Here is an 18779-nt window from a genome sequence, read left to right as displayed (position 1 = left end):
GCATGACCTTTGAAGAGATTATGCAAATTGTGCTCTGGTTTGCGGCCTCGGGGAAGGTGGAGCCATCGGAGTTTAGTTTCAGTGCTCAAAAAATAAAGAAGAAGCTTGGCATAGCTGGCAACATTGGCATGTCTCCCTGGCCTCAATTAGATCACACAATAGCAAACTCAGCTTGGTTAATTAGTGTTGATCCTCGCTCGGTGCAAGAGTACTGTGTTTGTCTGAGCAGACTGCATATCCAGCAGTGCCCTCAACACCATTCGCTTGCTAGTTATAGAATTACCAGATCATATCATTGGTTTGGGTCACAAAAGGGCACGTACAGCCAACAACCCTCCCTCCCTCCTCAACCCTTTACCTCCTGGCTGCCTGCTGCCTGGGACCTCCTGGCTGCCTGCTGCCTGGGACCTCCTGGCTGCCTGCTGCCTCCTGGCTGCCTGCTGCCTCCTGGCTGCCTGCTGCCTCCTGGCTGCCTGCTGCCTCCTGGCTGCCTGCTGCCTGGGACCTCCTGGCTGCCTGCTGCCTGGGACCTCCTGGCTGCCTGCTGCCTGGGACCTCCTGGCTGCCTGCTGCCTGGGACCTCCTGGCTGCCTGCTGCCTGGGACCGCCTGGCTGCCTGCTGCCTGGGACCTCCTGGCTAGTGTTTCTATTACAATGTCTGGGTGGAACTTGAGCAGAATGAAGGCACAGAAAGGTTTGGAAAGCCGCGACTAATTGTGTCAACCCATTTTTGATGAAACCAGAGGTGCAAAAAGTATGGTTGTTTTTTCTGTTAACCTGTAGCGTGAACCTTGTTTCAAGGGGAAATTGCCTTGCATATCACTGAGAAACAGGAATACCTGGATGTGTAATGTGTTTTTTTACAGTCACTGCAAGAAGTCACATTTGATTTTGAAAACCAAAAGAAAGGCTGCTGGTGATTTTTAAGACAGAAATGTTGGTCGGATACGGAATGAACGTTGGCCCAGTGTTGACGACAGAGGCATAGATAGAGAAGTAGACAGCTGAACTGCTGCCGTTGTTGAGTGGTGTAGTTGTAATGTCCCAGAGAATGACCTTACCACTATCACACTGTCCGAGATCCAGCATATTACACACACACACACACCAAATTCAGCATGATGAAATTTCAGCCATTTTTCTTTCTCGTTTTGTTCGCCATGTTTCATAGCAGCAATATCCGTTAGTCTCTCTTAATATTAGGATAGATTTCACGGTTTTTGTTCACTATTTTTTTGGCTGACCAACTGTGCAAGACAGAGATTCCAGCCAATAATACAAGAGATAATATCTAGATATTTACATGTACCAAGGAACCATTCACACCAGTGTGTGACACAGCATATAATCATTCAGTATCAAAAGAGGCGCTTTTCTTTCTGTTCAACTCAATGTAAAGATGACCTTCCATTCCTGAAGCTAATCAGAGATAACAAGGAAACACTTCAAGGACTACTTCTGCACTTATCTACAGGAGGAGGGTTACCAGCATTCTAGATGAAGACTGACCTGATGCAGAGAGAGAGAGAGAGACGCAGAGAGAAACAAGGAAACAGAGAGAGAAGTCCCTGAACTCACCCTTGGGGAACACCAACAGTGAATAGTCATGTAGAGACAAAAGCATCATGGTACAGATTTAATAAGAGGCATATGATATGTTGTATTGTTATGCCATCTGGCCTCCCCTGGTTTCAGAACAGAACAGAGTGTCTCTGGCCTCCCCTGGTTTCAGAACAGAACAGAGTGTCTCTGGCCTCCCCTGGTTTCAGAACAGAACAGAGTGTCTCCGGCCTCCCCTGGTTTCAGAACAGAACAGAGTGTCTCCGGCCTCCCCTGGTTTCAGAACAGAACAGAGTGTCTCCGGCCTCCCCTGGTTTCAGAACAGAACAGAGTGTCTCTGGCCTCCCCTGGTTTCAGAACAGAACAGAGTGTCTCTGGCCTCCCCTGGTTTCAGAACAGAACAGAGTGTCTCCGGCCTCCCCTGGTTTCAGAACAGAACAGAGTGTCTCCGGCCTCCCCTGGTTTCAGAACAGAACAGAGTGTCTCCGGCCTCCCCTGGTTTCAGAACAGAACAGAGTGTCTCTGGCCTCCCCTGGTTTCAGAACAGAACAGAGTGTCTCCGGCCTCCCCTGGTTTCAGAACAGAACAGAGTGTCTCCGGCCTCCCCTGGTTTCAGAACAGAACAGAGTGTCTCTGGCCTCCCCTGGTTTCAGAACAGAACAGAGTGTCTCTGGCCTCCCCTGGTTTCAGAACAGAACAGAGTGTCTCCGGCCTCCCCTGGTTTCAGAACAGAACAGAGTGTCTCTGGCCTCCCCTGGTTTCAGAACAGAACAGAGTGTCTCCGGCCTCCCCTGGTTTCAGAACAGAACAGAGTGTCTCCGGCCTCCCCTGGTTTCAGAACAGAACAGAGTGTCTCCGGCCTCCCCTGGTTTCAGAACAGAACAGAGTGTCTCTGGCCTCCCCTGGTTTCAGAACAGAGTCAGACGTTTTGTAGTAACACAGATGGATAAATACAATGCATCCAAACAGCAGACTGTTCAAGAGGCATTCAAAAGAAGAATACAATAAAAAAATAACTCAAAACAACCTGATGGCCACACAGGTAAACCTGCAGATAGGTCAGAAGAAGTACACTTGTAGACAAACAATCACATATCTTTTGGGGCTCCATTGTCTCTCTATTGTGATGGTTTGCGGTACCGTATTTAAAAAAACATGCTGAAATAGAGCAAGAAACTCGAATGACATCAAGACTGTGGACATACCAAAACGAACACAATCCAAATTGGTATAAATAGGCAGCTTGCAGGTTTAGGCGTGTGGCAATAGGATATCTTACAAATACAAACCAAAACATTACTTATTAAATCTGCTGCTACATTGACTTGTATTCCTTTATATAGAACATTGACCCTACTTTATAATAGTAATTATTTATAAATCTTACTTTTTACATAACAAGATTGACTCTCTCCATTGGTCCCTTAAGGCTAAGCTGAAATGTCAAGCAGTTCACACAGTGATACTATGTTGTTTTTCTAGTAGTAGAAAAAGTTGCCTCAAAAAAAAAAAACATTGGAAACATATGGCTTAGTAAAAATCCATTTTCTATATTTAAATGAATGTACCTCAACCTTGTTTTGTCTTTGTAGAGACATGTGCCGTCACACACTTTGAAACAACCCAAAGAAGGGAAAAAAAAGTGAAATCCAACAATGCATGATTATAGAACAACTCCAGTAATGACTTGTTTCTTCTTCCTTAAAGCCACCATGGAGGGGGGGGGTCGTAGTGTAGTCCAGTGGGTAGTACTAACACCCCTATCAGTCTGGTATTCAGTGAGTCATTAGAGCTCTCCCATATACAGTAGAAAGAGACAGAGAGAAGACGGGAAGGGAGAGAGACATCCCTTGAGTAGATGGCACCAACAAGTTGGTGTTGTGGCTGCCGTTGTGGCTGCCCCAGGCAGCGTGGCGAGGTCACGTCCTACCATTTGCATAGGAGGGTTTACTCCATGCTGCTCCTCCAGCTCTGAGAGGGTTTACTCCATGCTGCTCCTCCAGCTCTGAGAGGGTTTACTCCATGCTGCTCCTCCAGCTCTGAGAGGGTTTACTCCATGCTGCTCCTCCAGCTCTGAGAGGGTTTACTCCATGCTGCTCCTCCAGCTCTGAGAGGGTTTACGCCATGCTGCTCCTCCAGCTCTGAGAGGGTTTACTCCATGCTGCTCCTCCAGCTCTGAGAGGGTTTACTCCATGCTGCTCCTCCAGCTCAGAGAGGGTTTACGCCATGCTGCTCCTCCAGCTCTGAGAGGGTTTACTCCATGCTGCTCCTCCAGCTGAGGGCTTCTGTCAATACTCCATACAATCTCACACACAATCTCACACACAATCTCACACACAATCTCACACCACACACACACACACACACACACACACACACACACACACACACACACACACACACACACACACACACACACACACACACACACACACACACACACACACACACACACACACACACACACACACACACACACACACACACACACCAACATGAGGGTTGAAGGGGTTGGTTTAAAGCAGTGGCACCAGTTAACACCTGGCTTGGAAGGCATGGTGGCGACTGTGGAGCTGTTGTAGTTGATGTTGTAGCAGCAGAACAGAGTATTTAAAATAGATACACTATCTATATTGCATATGTCATAGCATGTTCGCCAAGACTGAATGAGGTCATGTCCGGTTGGTTGGAGACTGACTGAGGTCATGTCCGGTTGGTTGGAGACTGACTGAGGTCATGTCCGGTTGGTTGGAGACTGATTGAGGTCATGTCCGGTTGGTTGGAGACTGACTGAGGTCATGTCCGGTTGGTTGGAGACTGAATGAGGTCATGTCCAGCTTGTTTTTTTTGTTGCAAACAATCTAAACAAATAAATTAAACAGACCTGTAGTCCCTCGGTACTGTGATACATAGAGAGAAAAGGGATAAACACACGGTGTGACATGCTCTGGAGAGACGAGTCCACAGCACACCAGCATCTCTCCATGGCAACACACACAAATAACTACAATAAAATTATTGTTAATAAGTACCAGATGGTCCTAAATAAAACGAAAGTTTGTTTGTTCAGTCTTTTTCAAAGGCGGTTCTTGTCGAGTTCGAGCCACCGCAGCCAGTGACAGAATGTAACACTTGTTTAATGGAGGCATTGACACCTGAATGTTATGACCAGTAGTCATGAAACCTGGGGGTTTCTGGGTGGTGTTTTGATGATCCTTTCCTCCGGTTTGCAGATGGGTCTGTGGCAGGGCGGGACTACGGCTGTCTGTAATCACTGTTATAGGTCCTTCACGAGCACTGGGTGAGGAGATCCCACCAATCGTGAGGCCAGGGGGTGGGGTCTGAACTGACACAGGTTGGTGGTGGTGTGTAGTGGGGACAGCTTTAGCACCCAGTCATACCACTTCTCTCCCAACACTCTCTGACAACATCCCTCCACCAGATCCATCCACCTCTATGAGACAGAAAATCGCGCCAGTCGGCACGGCGACAAATCTAAAGATGACCGCGTTTAGAGAGGGGTTGGGGGGGGGGGGGGGTATCAGAGTAAAACTTCACCATGCTGCATCGCTTCCCCTTTCAAACCAAGAGGAGGAGCAGCATGAAGAGAACTAATGATGGTAATGAAAAATAATAATATTCAGAATAATATAATAAGACTAAGGAAAGGTCTACATCTTGATGCCCTCTGATTGGCTGAGCTGGGACAGGGTCTTCTTGATGCGCAGCGCTGTGAGGCGGGCGGCTCCGTTGGCGTACCAGCACTCCCTCATGATCTTAGCCATCACCCGCAGAGCCTGGAGAGAAGGAGAGAGTAAGGGAGTTAGGGATGATAAAACATCACTAAATGGAATGTAGAGGCAATGTGTAGGAGTCCTTTTAATCATGGATATGATATTAAATAAAATAAAAAAGTGAGGTTTTGTATTTCCAGCACCACAGAGCGAGGCAATGTACCAGTGTGTGTCACACACACACACACCCTCGATCAAACGCGGAGTGGCCAGGGCTTTTTTAATCGTTTCCACTTTTATACTCCCGAGAGGATGTGACCATTGGGCAGACAAGGTTACCCAATACCTACCTCCTATAAAACCAGGACTAATTGCTCATTCCTCTAAAGCTTGTTTAAGAAGGTAACAGTTTGTTTTGGGGGGGGGGGAAGCTGGAATGAGACTCTGAAGAATTATTTTTGCCAGCCTTGTAAACAGCGTCTGTGTTCAGCCCATCATTTGTCTACATTTCTCAGAGGCCTGTCGAGGACATAATCTTGGGGATTTCCACCAGCGCTTATTAAGACAGAGTGAACTAAGTGTGACAAATACCACTCCAGAGCCTTCTGACAAGTAGGCCTCTCTAACACATCTCCTACAGTAGAGACCACATCAGCGTCTCTCGTATGTGCTCCAGTTGTGAGTAACTGTTCAACATGATTACTCAAGCATTCGCATAAACACGACATTTATAAAAAAATATATATATATATTTAAAAAAAATGTTACCTTAATTTAATGTGGACACCTGTTAAAATTGGTGGATTCGGCTATTTCAGCCACACCCGTTGTTGACAAGTGTATAAAATCGAGCACACAGCTACGCAATCTCCATAAACAGACATTAGCAGTAGAATGGCCTTACTGAAGAGCTCAGTGACTTTCTAAGTGGCACCGTCAATTAGTCAAATTTCTGCCCTGCTAGAGCTGCCCCGGTCAACTGTAAGTACTGTTATTGTGAAGTGGCAACGTTTAGGAGCAACAATGGCTCAGTCGTGAAGTGGTCAGCCACACAAGCTCACAGAACAGGACCGTCGAGTGCTGAAGCACGTAGCGCGTAAAAATCCTCTGTTCTCGGTTTCAACACTCACTGCAGAGTTCCAAACTGCCTCTGGAAGCAACGTCAGCACAAGAACTGTTTGTTGGGAGCTTCATGAAATGGGTTTCCATGGCCGAGCATCCGCACACAAGCCTAAGATCACCATGCGCAATGCCAAGCGTCGGCTGGAGTGGTGTAAAACTTGCCTCCATTGGACTTCTGGAGCATTTGAAACGCGTTCTCTGGAGTGATGAATTACACTTCACCATCTGGCAGTTCGACTGACGAATCTGGGTTTGAAAAAAAGTCTCTCTCTCAGAATACCAAAACTGCCCAAGCAGGCCCACTTCCTATATGGTCTGTCTGCAAAGGAAGTCCTAAGAGAAGTCCTTACGAGAGTAATCTGTACCTCTGGCCATGCGCCTGGAAATAATGCTAAACTACACCACTGTCTGTTTGGAGACTGGGCCCCCCCACCAACACTGTCTGTTTGGAGACTGGGCCCCAAGGTGGGCCCCCCATCTGTGTTTAGGGCCTGACCTGTGAAGGAGCGGTGGATGATGAGGCACCATCTGCCCATTCGCACATTAAACCACCTCAGCCGTAGATACCTTCAATGACAGCCATGAGAGAAGAGTCGTCGTAAAATGACTGAAATATTTACAGTACCAGTCATAAGTTTCGACACGCCTACTCATTCAAGAGTTTCTTTAATTTGACTATTTTCTACATTATAGAATAATAGTGAAGACATCAAAACTATGAAATTACACATATGGAATCATGTAGTAACCAAAAAAAGGATTAAACAAATCAAAATACATTTTATATTTGAGATTCTTCAAAGTAGCCACCCTTTGCCTTGATGACAGCTTTGCACTCTTGGCATTCTCTCAACCAGCTTCATGAGGTAGTTACCTGGAACGAATTTCAATTAAAACAGGTGTGTGTGCCTTGTTAAAAGTTAATTTGTGGAATTTCTTTCCTTCTTAATGCATTTGAGCCAATCAGTTGTGTTGTGACAAGGTAGGGTTGGTATACAGAAGATAGCCCTATTTGGTAAAAGACGAAGTCCATATTATGGCAAGAACAGCTCAAATAAGCAAAGAGAAACGACAGTCCATCATTACTTTAAGACATGAAAGTCAGTCAATCGGAAAATTTCAAGAACTTTCAAGAAGCGCTATGACGAAACTCTCATGAGAACCGCCACAGGAAAGAAAGACCCAGAGTTACCTCTGCTGATAAGTTCATTAGAGTTACCAGCCTCAGATTCCAGCCTAAATAAATGCTTCAGAGTTCAAGTAACAGACACATCTCAATAATTGTTCAGAGGAGACTGCATGAAATCAGGCCTTCACGGTCAAATTGCTGAAAAAAGATCACTACTAAAGGGCACCAATAATAAGAAAAGACTTGGGCAAAAAAACACAAGCAATGGACATTGGACTGGTAGAAATCTGTCCTTTGGTCTGATGAGTCCAAATTTGACATTTTTGTTTCCAACCATCTTTGTGAGACGTAGAGTTGGTGAACGGATGATCTCCGCATGTGTGGTTCCCACCATGAAGCATGGAGGAGGTGTGATGGTGCTTTGTTGGTGACACTGTCTGATTTATTTAGAATTCTTGGCACAATTAACCAGCATGGCTACCACAGCATTTTGCAACGATGCACCATCCCATATGGTTTGCGCTTAGTGGGATGTCATCTGTTTTTGAACAGGACAATGACCCAAAACATACCTCCAGGCTGTGTAAGGGCAAATTGGACCAAGATGACCTGGGCTCTACAATTATCCAACCTCAACCCAATTGAGATGGTTTGGGATAACTTGGACTGCAGAGTGAAAGAAAAGCATCCAACAAGTGCTCAGCATGTGGGAACTCCTTCAAGACTGTTGGAAAAGCATTCCAGGTGAAACTGGTTGAGAGAATGCCAAGCTGTCATCAAAAGGGTACTACTTAAAATCTAAAATATATTTTTTGATTACTACATGATTCCATGTGTTATTTCATAGTTTTGATGTCTTCACTGTTATTGTACAATATAGAAACTAGTAAAAGTAAAGAAAAACACTTGAAGGAGTAGGTGTCCAAACTTTTGACTGGTAATGAATGTATGTATGTATGCATGTATATACGTACGTACGTACGTACGGTTGAAATCGGAAGTTTACATACAAAAGTTGGAGTCATTAAAACTCATTTTTCAACCACTCCACAAATTTCTTGTTAACAAACTATAGTTTTGGCAAGTCAGTTAGGACATCTACTTTGTGCATGACAAGTAATTTTTCCAACAATTGTTGACAGATTATTTCACTTATAATTCACTGTATCACAATTCCACTGGGTCAGAAGTTTACATACACTAAGTTGACTGTGCCTTTAAACAGCTTGGAAAATTCCAGAAAATTATGTCATGGCTGTATTTCAAGGCCTACCTTCAAACTCAGTGCCTCTTTGCTTGACATCATATGAAAATCAAAAGAAATCAGCCAAGACCTCAGAAAACAAATTGTAGACCTCCACAAGTCTGGTTCATCCTTGGGAGCAATTTCCAAATGCCTGAAGGTACCACGTTCATCTGTACAAAGAATAGTACCCAAGTATAAACACCATGGGACCAGGTAGCCGTCATACCGCTCAGGAAGGAGACACGTTCTGTCTCCTAGAGATGAACGTACTTTGGTGCGAAAAGTGCAAATCAATCCCAGAACAACAGCAAATGACCTTGTGAAGATGCTGGAGGAAACAGGTAAAAAAGTATCTATATCCACAGTAAAACAAGTCCTATATCGACATAACCTGAAAGGCCGCTCAGCAAGGAAGAAGCCACGGCTCCAAACCGCCATAAAAAAGCCAGACTACGTTTTGCAACTGCACATGAGGACAAAGATCGTACTTTTTGGAGAAATGTCCTCCAGTCTGATGAAACAAAAATAGAACTGTTTGGCCATAATAACCATCATTATGTTTGGAGGAAAAAGGTGCAGGCTTGCAAGCCGAAGAACACCATCCCAACAGCATCATGTTGTGGGGGTGCTTTGCTGCAGGAGGGACTGGTGCACTTCACAAAATAGATGGCATCAATAGGATGGACAATTATGTTGATATATTAAAGCAACATCTCAAGACATCAGTCAGGAAGTTAAAGCTGGGTCTTCCAAATGGACAATGACCCCAAGCATACTTCCAATGTTGTGGCAAAACGTCTTAAGGACAACAAAGTCAAGGTATTGGAGTGGCCATCACAAAGCCCTGACCTCAATCCCTATAGAAAATGAGTGGGCAGAACTGAAAAAGCGTGTGTGAGCAAGGAGACCTACAAACCTGACTCAGTTACACCAGCTGTGTCAGGAGGAATGGGCCAAAATTCACCAAACTTATTGTGGGAAGCTTGTGGAAGGCTACCCGTAACATTTGACCCAAGTTAAATAATTTAAAAGGCAATGCTACCAAATAAACAATTTAAATCAGAAAAAAACAATTTAATCAATTTTAGAATCAGGCTGTAACGTAACAAAATGTGGGAAAAGTCAAAGCGTCTGAATACATTCCGAATGCACTGTATATAGATAGACCTACTGTTTCTATATACATGTAAGGGAGGTTAACCAGATACAGTTTCAACAGGTTGAATGTCTTGACATGCTGTGTTAGTTGTATTGTATGTATGAGCGTGATCAATTGGCATTGATTTGTTACAATGCTCAATATTTGTGTTGTGGTGTCTACAAAAAAACACATTTTGGTATGGTGGGGTGGGGGGGGGGGGCAGCAGGGATATTTGAGATCAAGATTCTCAAATGCATTTTCTGGTCAAACCATAAATATATCTTAATATTTATGCCAATTAGACTGTCATTTTGGTATCAGGGACAGAGTTCTCAGTATCTTGCAAGCTATTTTGGCCAGGTCATAGCTACCAGATTAGATTACAGGATTTTATTACTGTGGATTGACTCTAATCTAACGTATCAGTTTTTACAGTCAATAAACAGGGACACCAATAAACGGAGGGGGAGGCGGGAGAGACAGAGACCGAAAGAGAGAGAAAGAGGGCGTAAAGAGAGAGAAAGACCAAAAGAGAAAGCGAGAAAGAGGGCGTAAAGAGAAAGACAGAAAGAGGGCGTAAAGAGAGAGAAAGAGGGCGTAAAGAGAGAGAAAGAGACAGAGAGACTGAAAGAAAGAGAAAGAGGGCGTAAAGAGAGAAAGAGGGCGTAAAGAGAAAGACCAAAAGAGAAAGCGAGAAAGAGGGCGTAAAGAGAGAGAAAGAGACAGACCGAAAGAGACAGAGGGTGTCAAGTAAAATGAGAGTGTGAAGGGGGAAAACTTGAGACGGTGAGAGAGGGAGAGTTGCAACACACTTACTTCCCCTAGGGTGGGAAGTAACCTTTATTTAACTTGGCAAGTCAATTAAGAACAAATTCTTATTTTACAATGACGGCCTACCCCGGACAAACCCTCCCCTAACCCGGACAACGCTGGGCCAATTGTGCGCCGCTTATGTGACACGTGAGTCTTACTGAGATAGATGGACACATGGGAGAGTTTTAGGTTTGTGGGCTGTGATCTTTCATGGTTTATACAGTAGGCAGACAGTAGTTCGGAAAGACTATCTGGAGAGAAATCCTCTGGTGTGGATTTTCAGTTGAAGAAATTGGCAAGTTAATACGGCCGCATCAAAGAGAAGACGCTACACATTCCCACGAGGTGATTCCCACTTCAGAACGAGGAATGTGAAAGGTTTAAAACACCAAAGAGAGATATGTGTATGTGTGTGCGTCACCTACCTCACAGCTCTGCCACCTGTTTGGAATGTTGGGTCGTAGCTTCTGATCACACACCACCCGCCTCATCTCCTCCACAGAAGGGTCTGACTGCACCAGGTCATGGTATGGCAGCTGGTAGTCTTCAACGATGCCTGACGCAAAACACGTCAGACGCGTTAAAATACATCACAATAGCTGACAGAGTGCAATACAAAAAACAAAACTTTATTGTTCCTCAAGGGAAAATTGTGTTTACCCTCTGCTTAATATACATCAAAAGTAGCTCATATACTTCAATGAATTGTATGTGATTTTTATATATTACACTGAACAAAACTGTAAACGCAACATGAAATGTTCCATACCCACAAAAATATTATTTCTCTCAAAATGTCTGCACACATTTGTTTACATCCAGATTAGTGAGCATTGCTTCTTTGCCAAGATAATCCATCCACCTGACAGGTATGACATATCAAGATAAATAAACAGCATGATCGTTACATAGGTGCACCTTGTGCTGGGGACAATAAAAGGCCACGGACAACACAATGCCACAGATGTTTCAAGTTTTGAGGGAGCGTGCAATTGGCATGCTGCCTGCAGGAATGTCCACCAGAGCTGTTGCCAGATAACTTAATGTTCATTTCTCCACCATATGCCGCCTCCGACATCATTTTAGAAAATCTGGCAGTACGTCCAACTTGCCTCACAACCGCAGACCACATGTAACCATGCCAGCCCAGGACTTTCACATCCGGACTTTTCACCTGTGGGATTGCCTGAGGGGGGAGGGGGGTTCTGAGGAGTACTTCTGTCTGTAATAAACCCCTTTTGTGGGGAAAATTGCAAATTGGCTGGGCCTGGCTCCCAAGTTGGTGGGTGGGCCTGGTTCCCAAGTGCCCTCCTAGGCCCACCCATGGCAGCGCCCCTGCCCAGTCATGTGAAATCCATAGATTAGGGCCTAATGAATTTTCTTCAATTGACTGATTTCCTCCTGCACGTAACGTTTATATTTTTGTTCAATACAGCCAGAGAAATAGCTAATGAACGAATAAACTTGCCATGTGCCATTATTATATTATTCAGTAACTGTTGTTATCAGGGGGGCAAACAATAATTAATTACCACTACCGAAGTTAAAAATATATATTAAACCTTTATTTAAATCAAGGGACATTGATAACTGAGTGACTATAGGGGGGGGGGACCAACACACGTACCTGCCAGAGTACATCTACTGTATAACTGAGTGACTATAGGGGGGGGGGGACCAACACACGTACCTGCCAGAGTACATCTACTGTATAACTGAGTGACTATGGGGGGGGGGGGAGGGGGGGTGGGGGGGGGGGGGGACCAACACACGTACCTGCCAGAGTACATCTACTGTATTGAGGACTGGGGGGGGGGAGTGAGGCTATGGGGGGGGGGGGGGACCAACACACGTACCTGCCAGAGTACAGCTACTGTATAACTGAGTGACTATGGGGGGGGGACCAACACACGTACCTGCCAGAGTACATCTACTGTATAACTGAGTGACTATAGGGGGGGGGGGGGGAGCAAGACGAGGCAGGGGGGGGGCGTACCTGCCAGAGTACATCTACTGTATAACTGAGTGACTATAGGGGGGGGGGGGGGGGAGCCGAGGACGAGGCAGGGGGGGGGCGTACCTGCCAGAGAGCATCGACTGGCTATCTCCCAGAACACCAAGCCCATGGCGTAGATATCTGCCCTCTTAAACGACTCAAAATGCTTCATGTTTATCGAGTCGTCTAGCACCTCTGGTGCCATATACCTGGAGGGAGAGAGACAGTAATGTTGGTTAGATACTACTGTACACACACACACACACACACACGTTTTACTATCCTTGTGGGGACCAAACAATTGATTACAATTCAATATAGTATTTGCCCTAAACCCTTAACCTAACCCTAATTCTACCCCTAAGTGTAAGCCTAAAATAGCCTTTATCCTTGAGGGGAGTCTGGGGACTGGTAAAATATCCCCTTGTTTGAATTTTCCTTGTTTTACTATCCTTGTGAGGACTTCTGGGGCCTCATTTATCAACAACGCATACATTTGTTACTAAATTCTGCCGGATGTGGAGATTCTAGGATTTGCGGATGCCACAAATTATTGGGATTGATCAAAATGTCGCACGCAACATATACACATGGCCGACGGTTTTTAATACCATTATTATAATTCCCGTGCATCAAACACCTACTTCACCAAAATGATCAATAAACCTATTTGCTTGCAATACAATTGATCAACCTTCCAGAAGTTGTGCGCACGTACGGTTTGAGTGGACATACGCACACTTTCCCGTCAAGTTCAACATTTAGAAATACCGACCAGGAAAACTTTGATAAATGAAGCCCCTATTCCCCACAAGGGTAAAAACCATAAACAAACAAATCACAAGCGTTCATTTCGCAAGCCTTCATTTCACAAGCCTTCATTTCACAAGCCTTCATTTCACAAGCCTTCATTTCACAAGCCCAATCCACAACCTTCCACACTGGAGGGAAAAAAATGTCTGAATTCCGTGAGCAGGTGTTGCATACGGACGATAAACACCATGAAATGCCTTCCTTACTAGATCTGGTGGTGAATTCCTTTTGAATTCATGTTTTATTTAACCTTAACTAGGCAAGTCGGTTAAGAACAAATTCTTATTTTACAATGCCTACCAAAAGGCCTCCTGTGGAGACCGGGGGCTGGGATTTAAAAAAATACACATCGGGACGAGAGAGACAACACTACATAGAGATCTAAGACGACAACATAGCAAGGCAGCATCACATGACATGACAGCACAGCACGGCAGCAGCAGAAAACATGGTACAAACATTATTGGGCACAGACAACAGCACAAAGGGCAAGAAGGTAGAGACAACAAGCAAAGCAGCCACAACTGTCAGTAAGAGTGTCCATGATTGAGTCTGTGAATGAAGAGACTGAGATAAAATTGTCCAGTTTGAGTGTTTATTGCAGCTCGTTCCAGTCGCTAGCTGCAGCAAACTGAAAAGAGGAGCGACCCAGGGATGTGTGTGCTTTGGGAACCTTTAACAGAATGTGACTGGCAGAACGGGTGTTGTATGTGGAGGATGAGGGCTGCAGTAGATATCTCAGATAGGGGGGAGTGAGGCCTAAGAGGCTTTTATAAATAAGCATCAACCAGTGGGTCTTGCGACAGGTATACAGAGATGACCAGTTTACAGAGGAGTATAGAGTGCAGTGATGTGTCCTATAATTCAGAACGCTCAAAGTAGTTAAAGAAGTTAATCAATATTTGCCCAACACTCCAAAGCATAAAATAATTAAAACCGTTCCTCAGTTTTTAATTAAAAAAAGATTTGAAAAGAAACTACAATAAAACTGATTGCATCCTCAGCCAGGCGCAATTTCCCAACACAGTATGTCAGAGATATGAAACACTATCCACCTTAACATTTAGAGATGAAGCCAGCTAATCTACCGCAGTTTGGAAGTTTCCCGGCCTTTAGGCACAGATTTAGGATCAGTTTCCCTCTCCAGATCCTAACCTGCATCATTAGACTGACCTTAAATCAGTCTCCAGGGGCAACATCTCTAATCCTGTTAATGGCCATTTTGTTCCGTAAAGGGGGAAATCCCAGATTCCTAGCGGGAGATGAGAGGGGGGGGGGGGTAATGTTTTGGGAAGGGGGCTCCCCACTCCTCTGGAAAGTTGGAGGCACAGGAAGGAAAGGTGTTAGCGGCGCTGGGCCTAATCTCCCTCCACAGTTCCAGTGGGGGGGTAAAGTCCCTGAGACTTCCGCCTAATTAAGCCCCACAGATTCCAGTGGGCCAGCCAGGTAGACAGACACACAGAGTCAGCCTGGACCAAAACACACAACCACCCGCCTGGCCCAGGGAGAAGGGGGAGAGCAAGAGAGAGACCAAAATGTACACTCGGTAAGCATAGCCTTGCTATTGAGACCAAAATGTACACTCAGTGAGCATAGCCTTGCTATTGAGAGAGGCCGCCATAGTCTGTCATCTCGCGAGAGCCAGGTCTGCCTATGTGCCCACGGCCCACAAAATGGAGGTGGAAACTAAACTACACTTCGAAACCTCCTGCCAAATGTATAACCACAGAGACACAAATGTCCCATAGACCAACACAGAATTTGAAAACAAATGAAAAGATTGAAAAACTCCCATATCTGTTAGGGTAAATATCGCAGTGTGCCGTCACAGCAGCAAGATGTGTGGCCCATTGCCATGAGAAAGGACATGCAGTGGAGAACAAACAAACACTGTAAACACAACCCATATTTATCTGTTTATTTTCCCTTTCATACTTCAACTACCTGTTACAACACTGTACTTAGCCAATAATATAACATTTGAAATGTTGATATTCTTTTAAAACGTTTGTTTAATGAGTGTAATGTTTACTGATGTTTCCCCCAGTTTATTTCACTTTTGTTTACTGTCTATTCCATTTGCTTTGGCAATGTAAACATATGTTTCCCATGCCAATTAAGCCCTTTGAATTGAATTGAGAGAGAGAGGAGAGGGAGCGCAAGAGAGGGAGGGGAGGAGAGCAGAGCAAGAGAGGGAGGGGTGGAGAGCAGAGCAAGAGAGGGAGGGGAGGAGAGCAAGAGAGGGAGGGGAGGAGAGGAGAGCAAGAGAGGGAGGGGAGGAGAGCAGAGCAAGAGAGGGAGGGGAGGAGAGGAGAGCAAGAGAGGGAGGGGAGGAGAGCAGAGCAAGAGAGGGAGGGGAGGAGAGGAGAGCAAGAGAGGGAGGGGAGGAGAGGAGAGAGAGAGGGGAGAGGGGAGGAGAGCAGAGCAAGAGGGGAGAGGGGAGGAGAGCAGAGCAAGAGGGGAGAGGGGAGGAGAGGAGAGAGAGAGGGGAGAGGGGAGGAGAGCAGAGCAAGAGAGGGAGGGGAGGAGAGCAGAGCAAGAGAGGGAGGGGAGGAGAGCAAGAGAGGGAGGGGAGGAGAGCAAGAGAGGGAGGGGAGGAGAGGAGAGCAAGTGAGGGAGGGGAGGAGAGGAGAGCAAGTGAGGGAGGGGTGGAGAGGAGAGCAAGAGAGGTAAGGAAGGGAAGAGGGGACATGAAGGCAGAGAAAGCAAGTCACACAGGGTTCCACCTCTAGGCTAATGGCTAGCAGGTTCCCAGATGCTTGTCGAGGGCACTTAGACAAGGGAGGCAGGATTCAATCTGCTACCATTTGAGCGTGTTATTTTACATGGTGTCGTGTCCTAGAGCTGACCACGATACCAACAAGTGCAACAACAACAACAACAACTGATGTGAACTATGAATAATAGCATGAGATATTAATGAGCTGGGCCTCAGTTCTATACCAGCAGAGCTGTGTTACACAACACATTATGCTCCGTAGTCAGCAGAGTGTTGTAACACAGCTGCTCTGTGTGGCAGCCGGCCAGTCAATAACAGCAGCCGGAATAGAATCTACATCGTGGATCGGTGGGATGCTCGATAGGCTTGATATTTATTTAATTTACCTTTGTTTAACCAGGTAGGCAAGTTGAGAACAAGTTCTCATTTACAACTGCGACCTGGCCAAGATAAAGCAAAGCAGTTCGACAACATACAACAACACAGAGTTACACATGGAGTAAAAACAAACATACAGTCAATAATACAGTAGAAAAATAAGTCTATATACAATGTGAGCAAATGAGGTGAGATAAGGGTGTTAAAGGCAATAAAAAGGCCATGGTGGCAAAGTAAATACAATATAGCAATTAAAAACACTGGATATACACCGCAGAAGACTGAATCAAGACGGTGTTATTCAATAAGGAAGTAAAATCAGCGATATGGTTGTCAACACAATGTTCTCCTTTTCCTATTGGAGTTGAATTATAGAAGACATCGCATGTTGCTAGGTCTGGCGTCAGCTGGCATGAACGGCTGTGTGCGCGTGGCCATCATCCCCTGTGTGTGTTCCAAACACACAGGCTTGTCTGGTGGAAAAGGGGGAAATGTCATCGACGCTGCTGCAGGGTGGGAGAGACGGCACCATTGGTATGAGCGCCGCGTTTCCATGGCATGACTCATGCCGCGTGTTCCTCCTCCCCTCCCTACATACCTGCTACACCTCTCTGGAGAGCCGGGGAAGATGACCGGTTTCACTGCAACTTCACCTTTTGCCTATGGTGGCAAGTGGCAGCTGTGAGAGCCAAGATGGCGGTTCCCGTCACTACAAAAGACGGCTCAAAGGTGGCGGAATGACAGCCCCGTGGGGCTCCAGTTATCTTTGAGTTTCCCCACTCTGTGGATGGGGGCTCGGCAGCACTCTAGAGCCAGAATGGACAACCAGCTTCAAGGCACCTCCAGCCATTACAATGAGCTGTGGGAGCCAGAATGGCACCTCTCATCTCCCATCACATCATTACAGCGAATGACAGCTCGCGGAGCAGGTATGATCCCACCTGTTACCTTTTGATTCCTGCTCAATGGTCAATGTGGAGTAGTTTGAAGTTGTCACTGACCACATCAAAGAGCCGGCATGGCGGCTCACTCTTATCAAATTGTCATCCCAAATAACAGTCATAACAGAGCCCGAATGGGGGAATCCAGTTACCTTTTGGTCCCCACTCTGTGGTTGGGGGCGATGTCGATGGTGTCGGTGGCTGAGTCGTGGCGCACGGCCAGGCCAAGGTCGGCGATGCAGCACGTCCCGTTCTTCTTCACCAGGATGTTCTTAGATTTCAGATCCCTGTGGGCGATGGCCGGCTTCCCTGGAATTTATGACATATGGCGTTGAGGAAGAGAGAGGGCGAGAGAGAGAGAGGAAAAGAGGAGAGAAGAGAAAGAGAGGAAAAAGCATTAGACGAGAGCTCACTGATTCAAAAGAACATGATTGTATTTGACATGTTGAAGAGGGAGGAGGGGGGCAGGGAGGAGCCTCTCAGCAGTCTCTTCTTACTCCTTCCGTATACACTGATGTGAAAGAACTGGACAGCTGAAAGACCATTTTTAATTATGCTGTGTCTTCTTCATATGAAAATGGAGTCCATAATATGGTGCTGTAGATGTTATACACTAAACATCATGTAACATCATGAAACATCATGAAACATCATGAAACAACAGGTAACATCATGAAACAACAGGTAACATCATGAAACAACAGGTAACATCATGAAACAACAGGTAACATCATGAAACAACAGGTAACATCATGAAACAACAGGTAACATCATGAAACAACAGGTAACATCATGAAACAACAGGTAACATCATGAAACAACAGGTAACATCATGAAACAACATGAAACATCATGAAACAACAGGTAACATCATGAAACAACAGGTAACATCATGAAACAACAGGTAACATCATGAAACAACAGGTAACATCATGAAACAACAGGTAACATCATGAAACAACATGAAACATCATGAAACAACAGGTAACATCATGAAACAACAGGTAACATCATGAAACAACAGGTAACATCATGAAACAACAGGTAACATCATGAAACAACAGGTAACATCATGAAACAACAGGTAACATCATGAAACAACAGGTAACATCATGAAACAACAGGTAACATCATGAAACAACATGAAACATCAGGTAACATCATGAAACAACAGGTAACATCATGAA

At 45.4% G+C, this 18779-nt stretch overlaps 1 protein-coding gene across 4 annotated transcripts in view; it reads right to left on the bottom strand.

Moving 5' to 3' along the window:
* Nucleotides 1-3937: 3937 nt before the first annotated feature.
* The window catches only part of LOC106579675 (TGF-beta receptor type-1), a 79102-nt gene continuing 64260 nt past the window's right edge, over nt 3938-18779 (bottom strand). For 2 of the 4 annotated variants that reach the window (XM_014159802.3, XM_014159805.3), the window contains 4 exons: nt 17745-17901; nt 12826-12950; nt 11171-11301; nt 3938-5357 (listed from right to left, as the gene is read on the bottom strand). In XM_014159802.3, coding sequence (XP_014015277.1) covers nt 5232-5357; nt 11171-11301; nt 12826-12950; nt 17745-17901 — 539 coding nt within the window. In that variant the 3' untranslated portion in view covers nt 3938-5231. The remainder of the gene's footprint in view (nt 5358-11170; nt 11302-12825; nt 12951-17744; nt 17902-18779) is intronic. The other 2 variants (XM_014159803.3, XM_014159804.3) reach the window with 2 other exon arrangements.

Source organism: Salmo salar, chromosome 19 (assembly GCF_965601325.2).
Source record: "Salmo salar chromosome 19, fSalSal1, whole genome shotgun sequence".
Classification (NCBI taxonomy): domain Eukaryota; kingdom Metazoa; phylum Chordata; class Actinopteri; order Salmoniformes; family Salmonidae; genus Salmo; species Salmo salar.
Note: the sequence above shows the minus strand (reverse complement) of the source record. Positions and strands in the feature narration are given on the sequence as shown.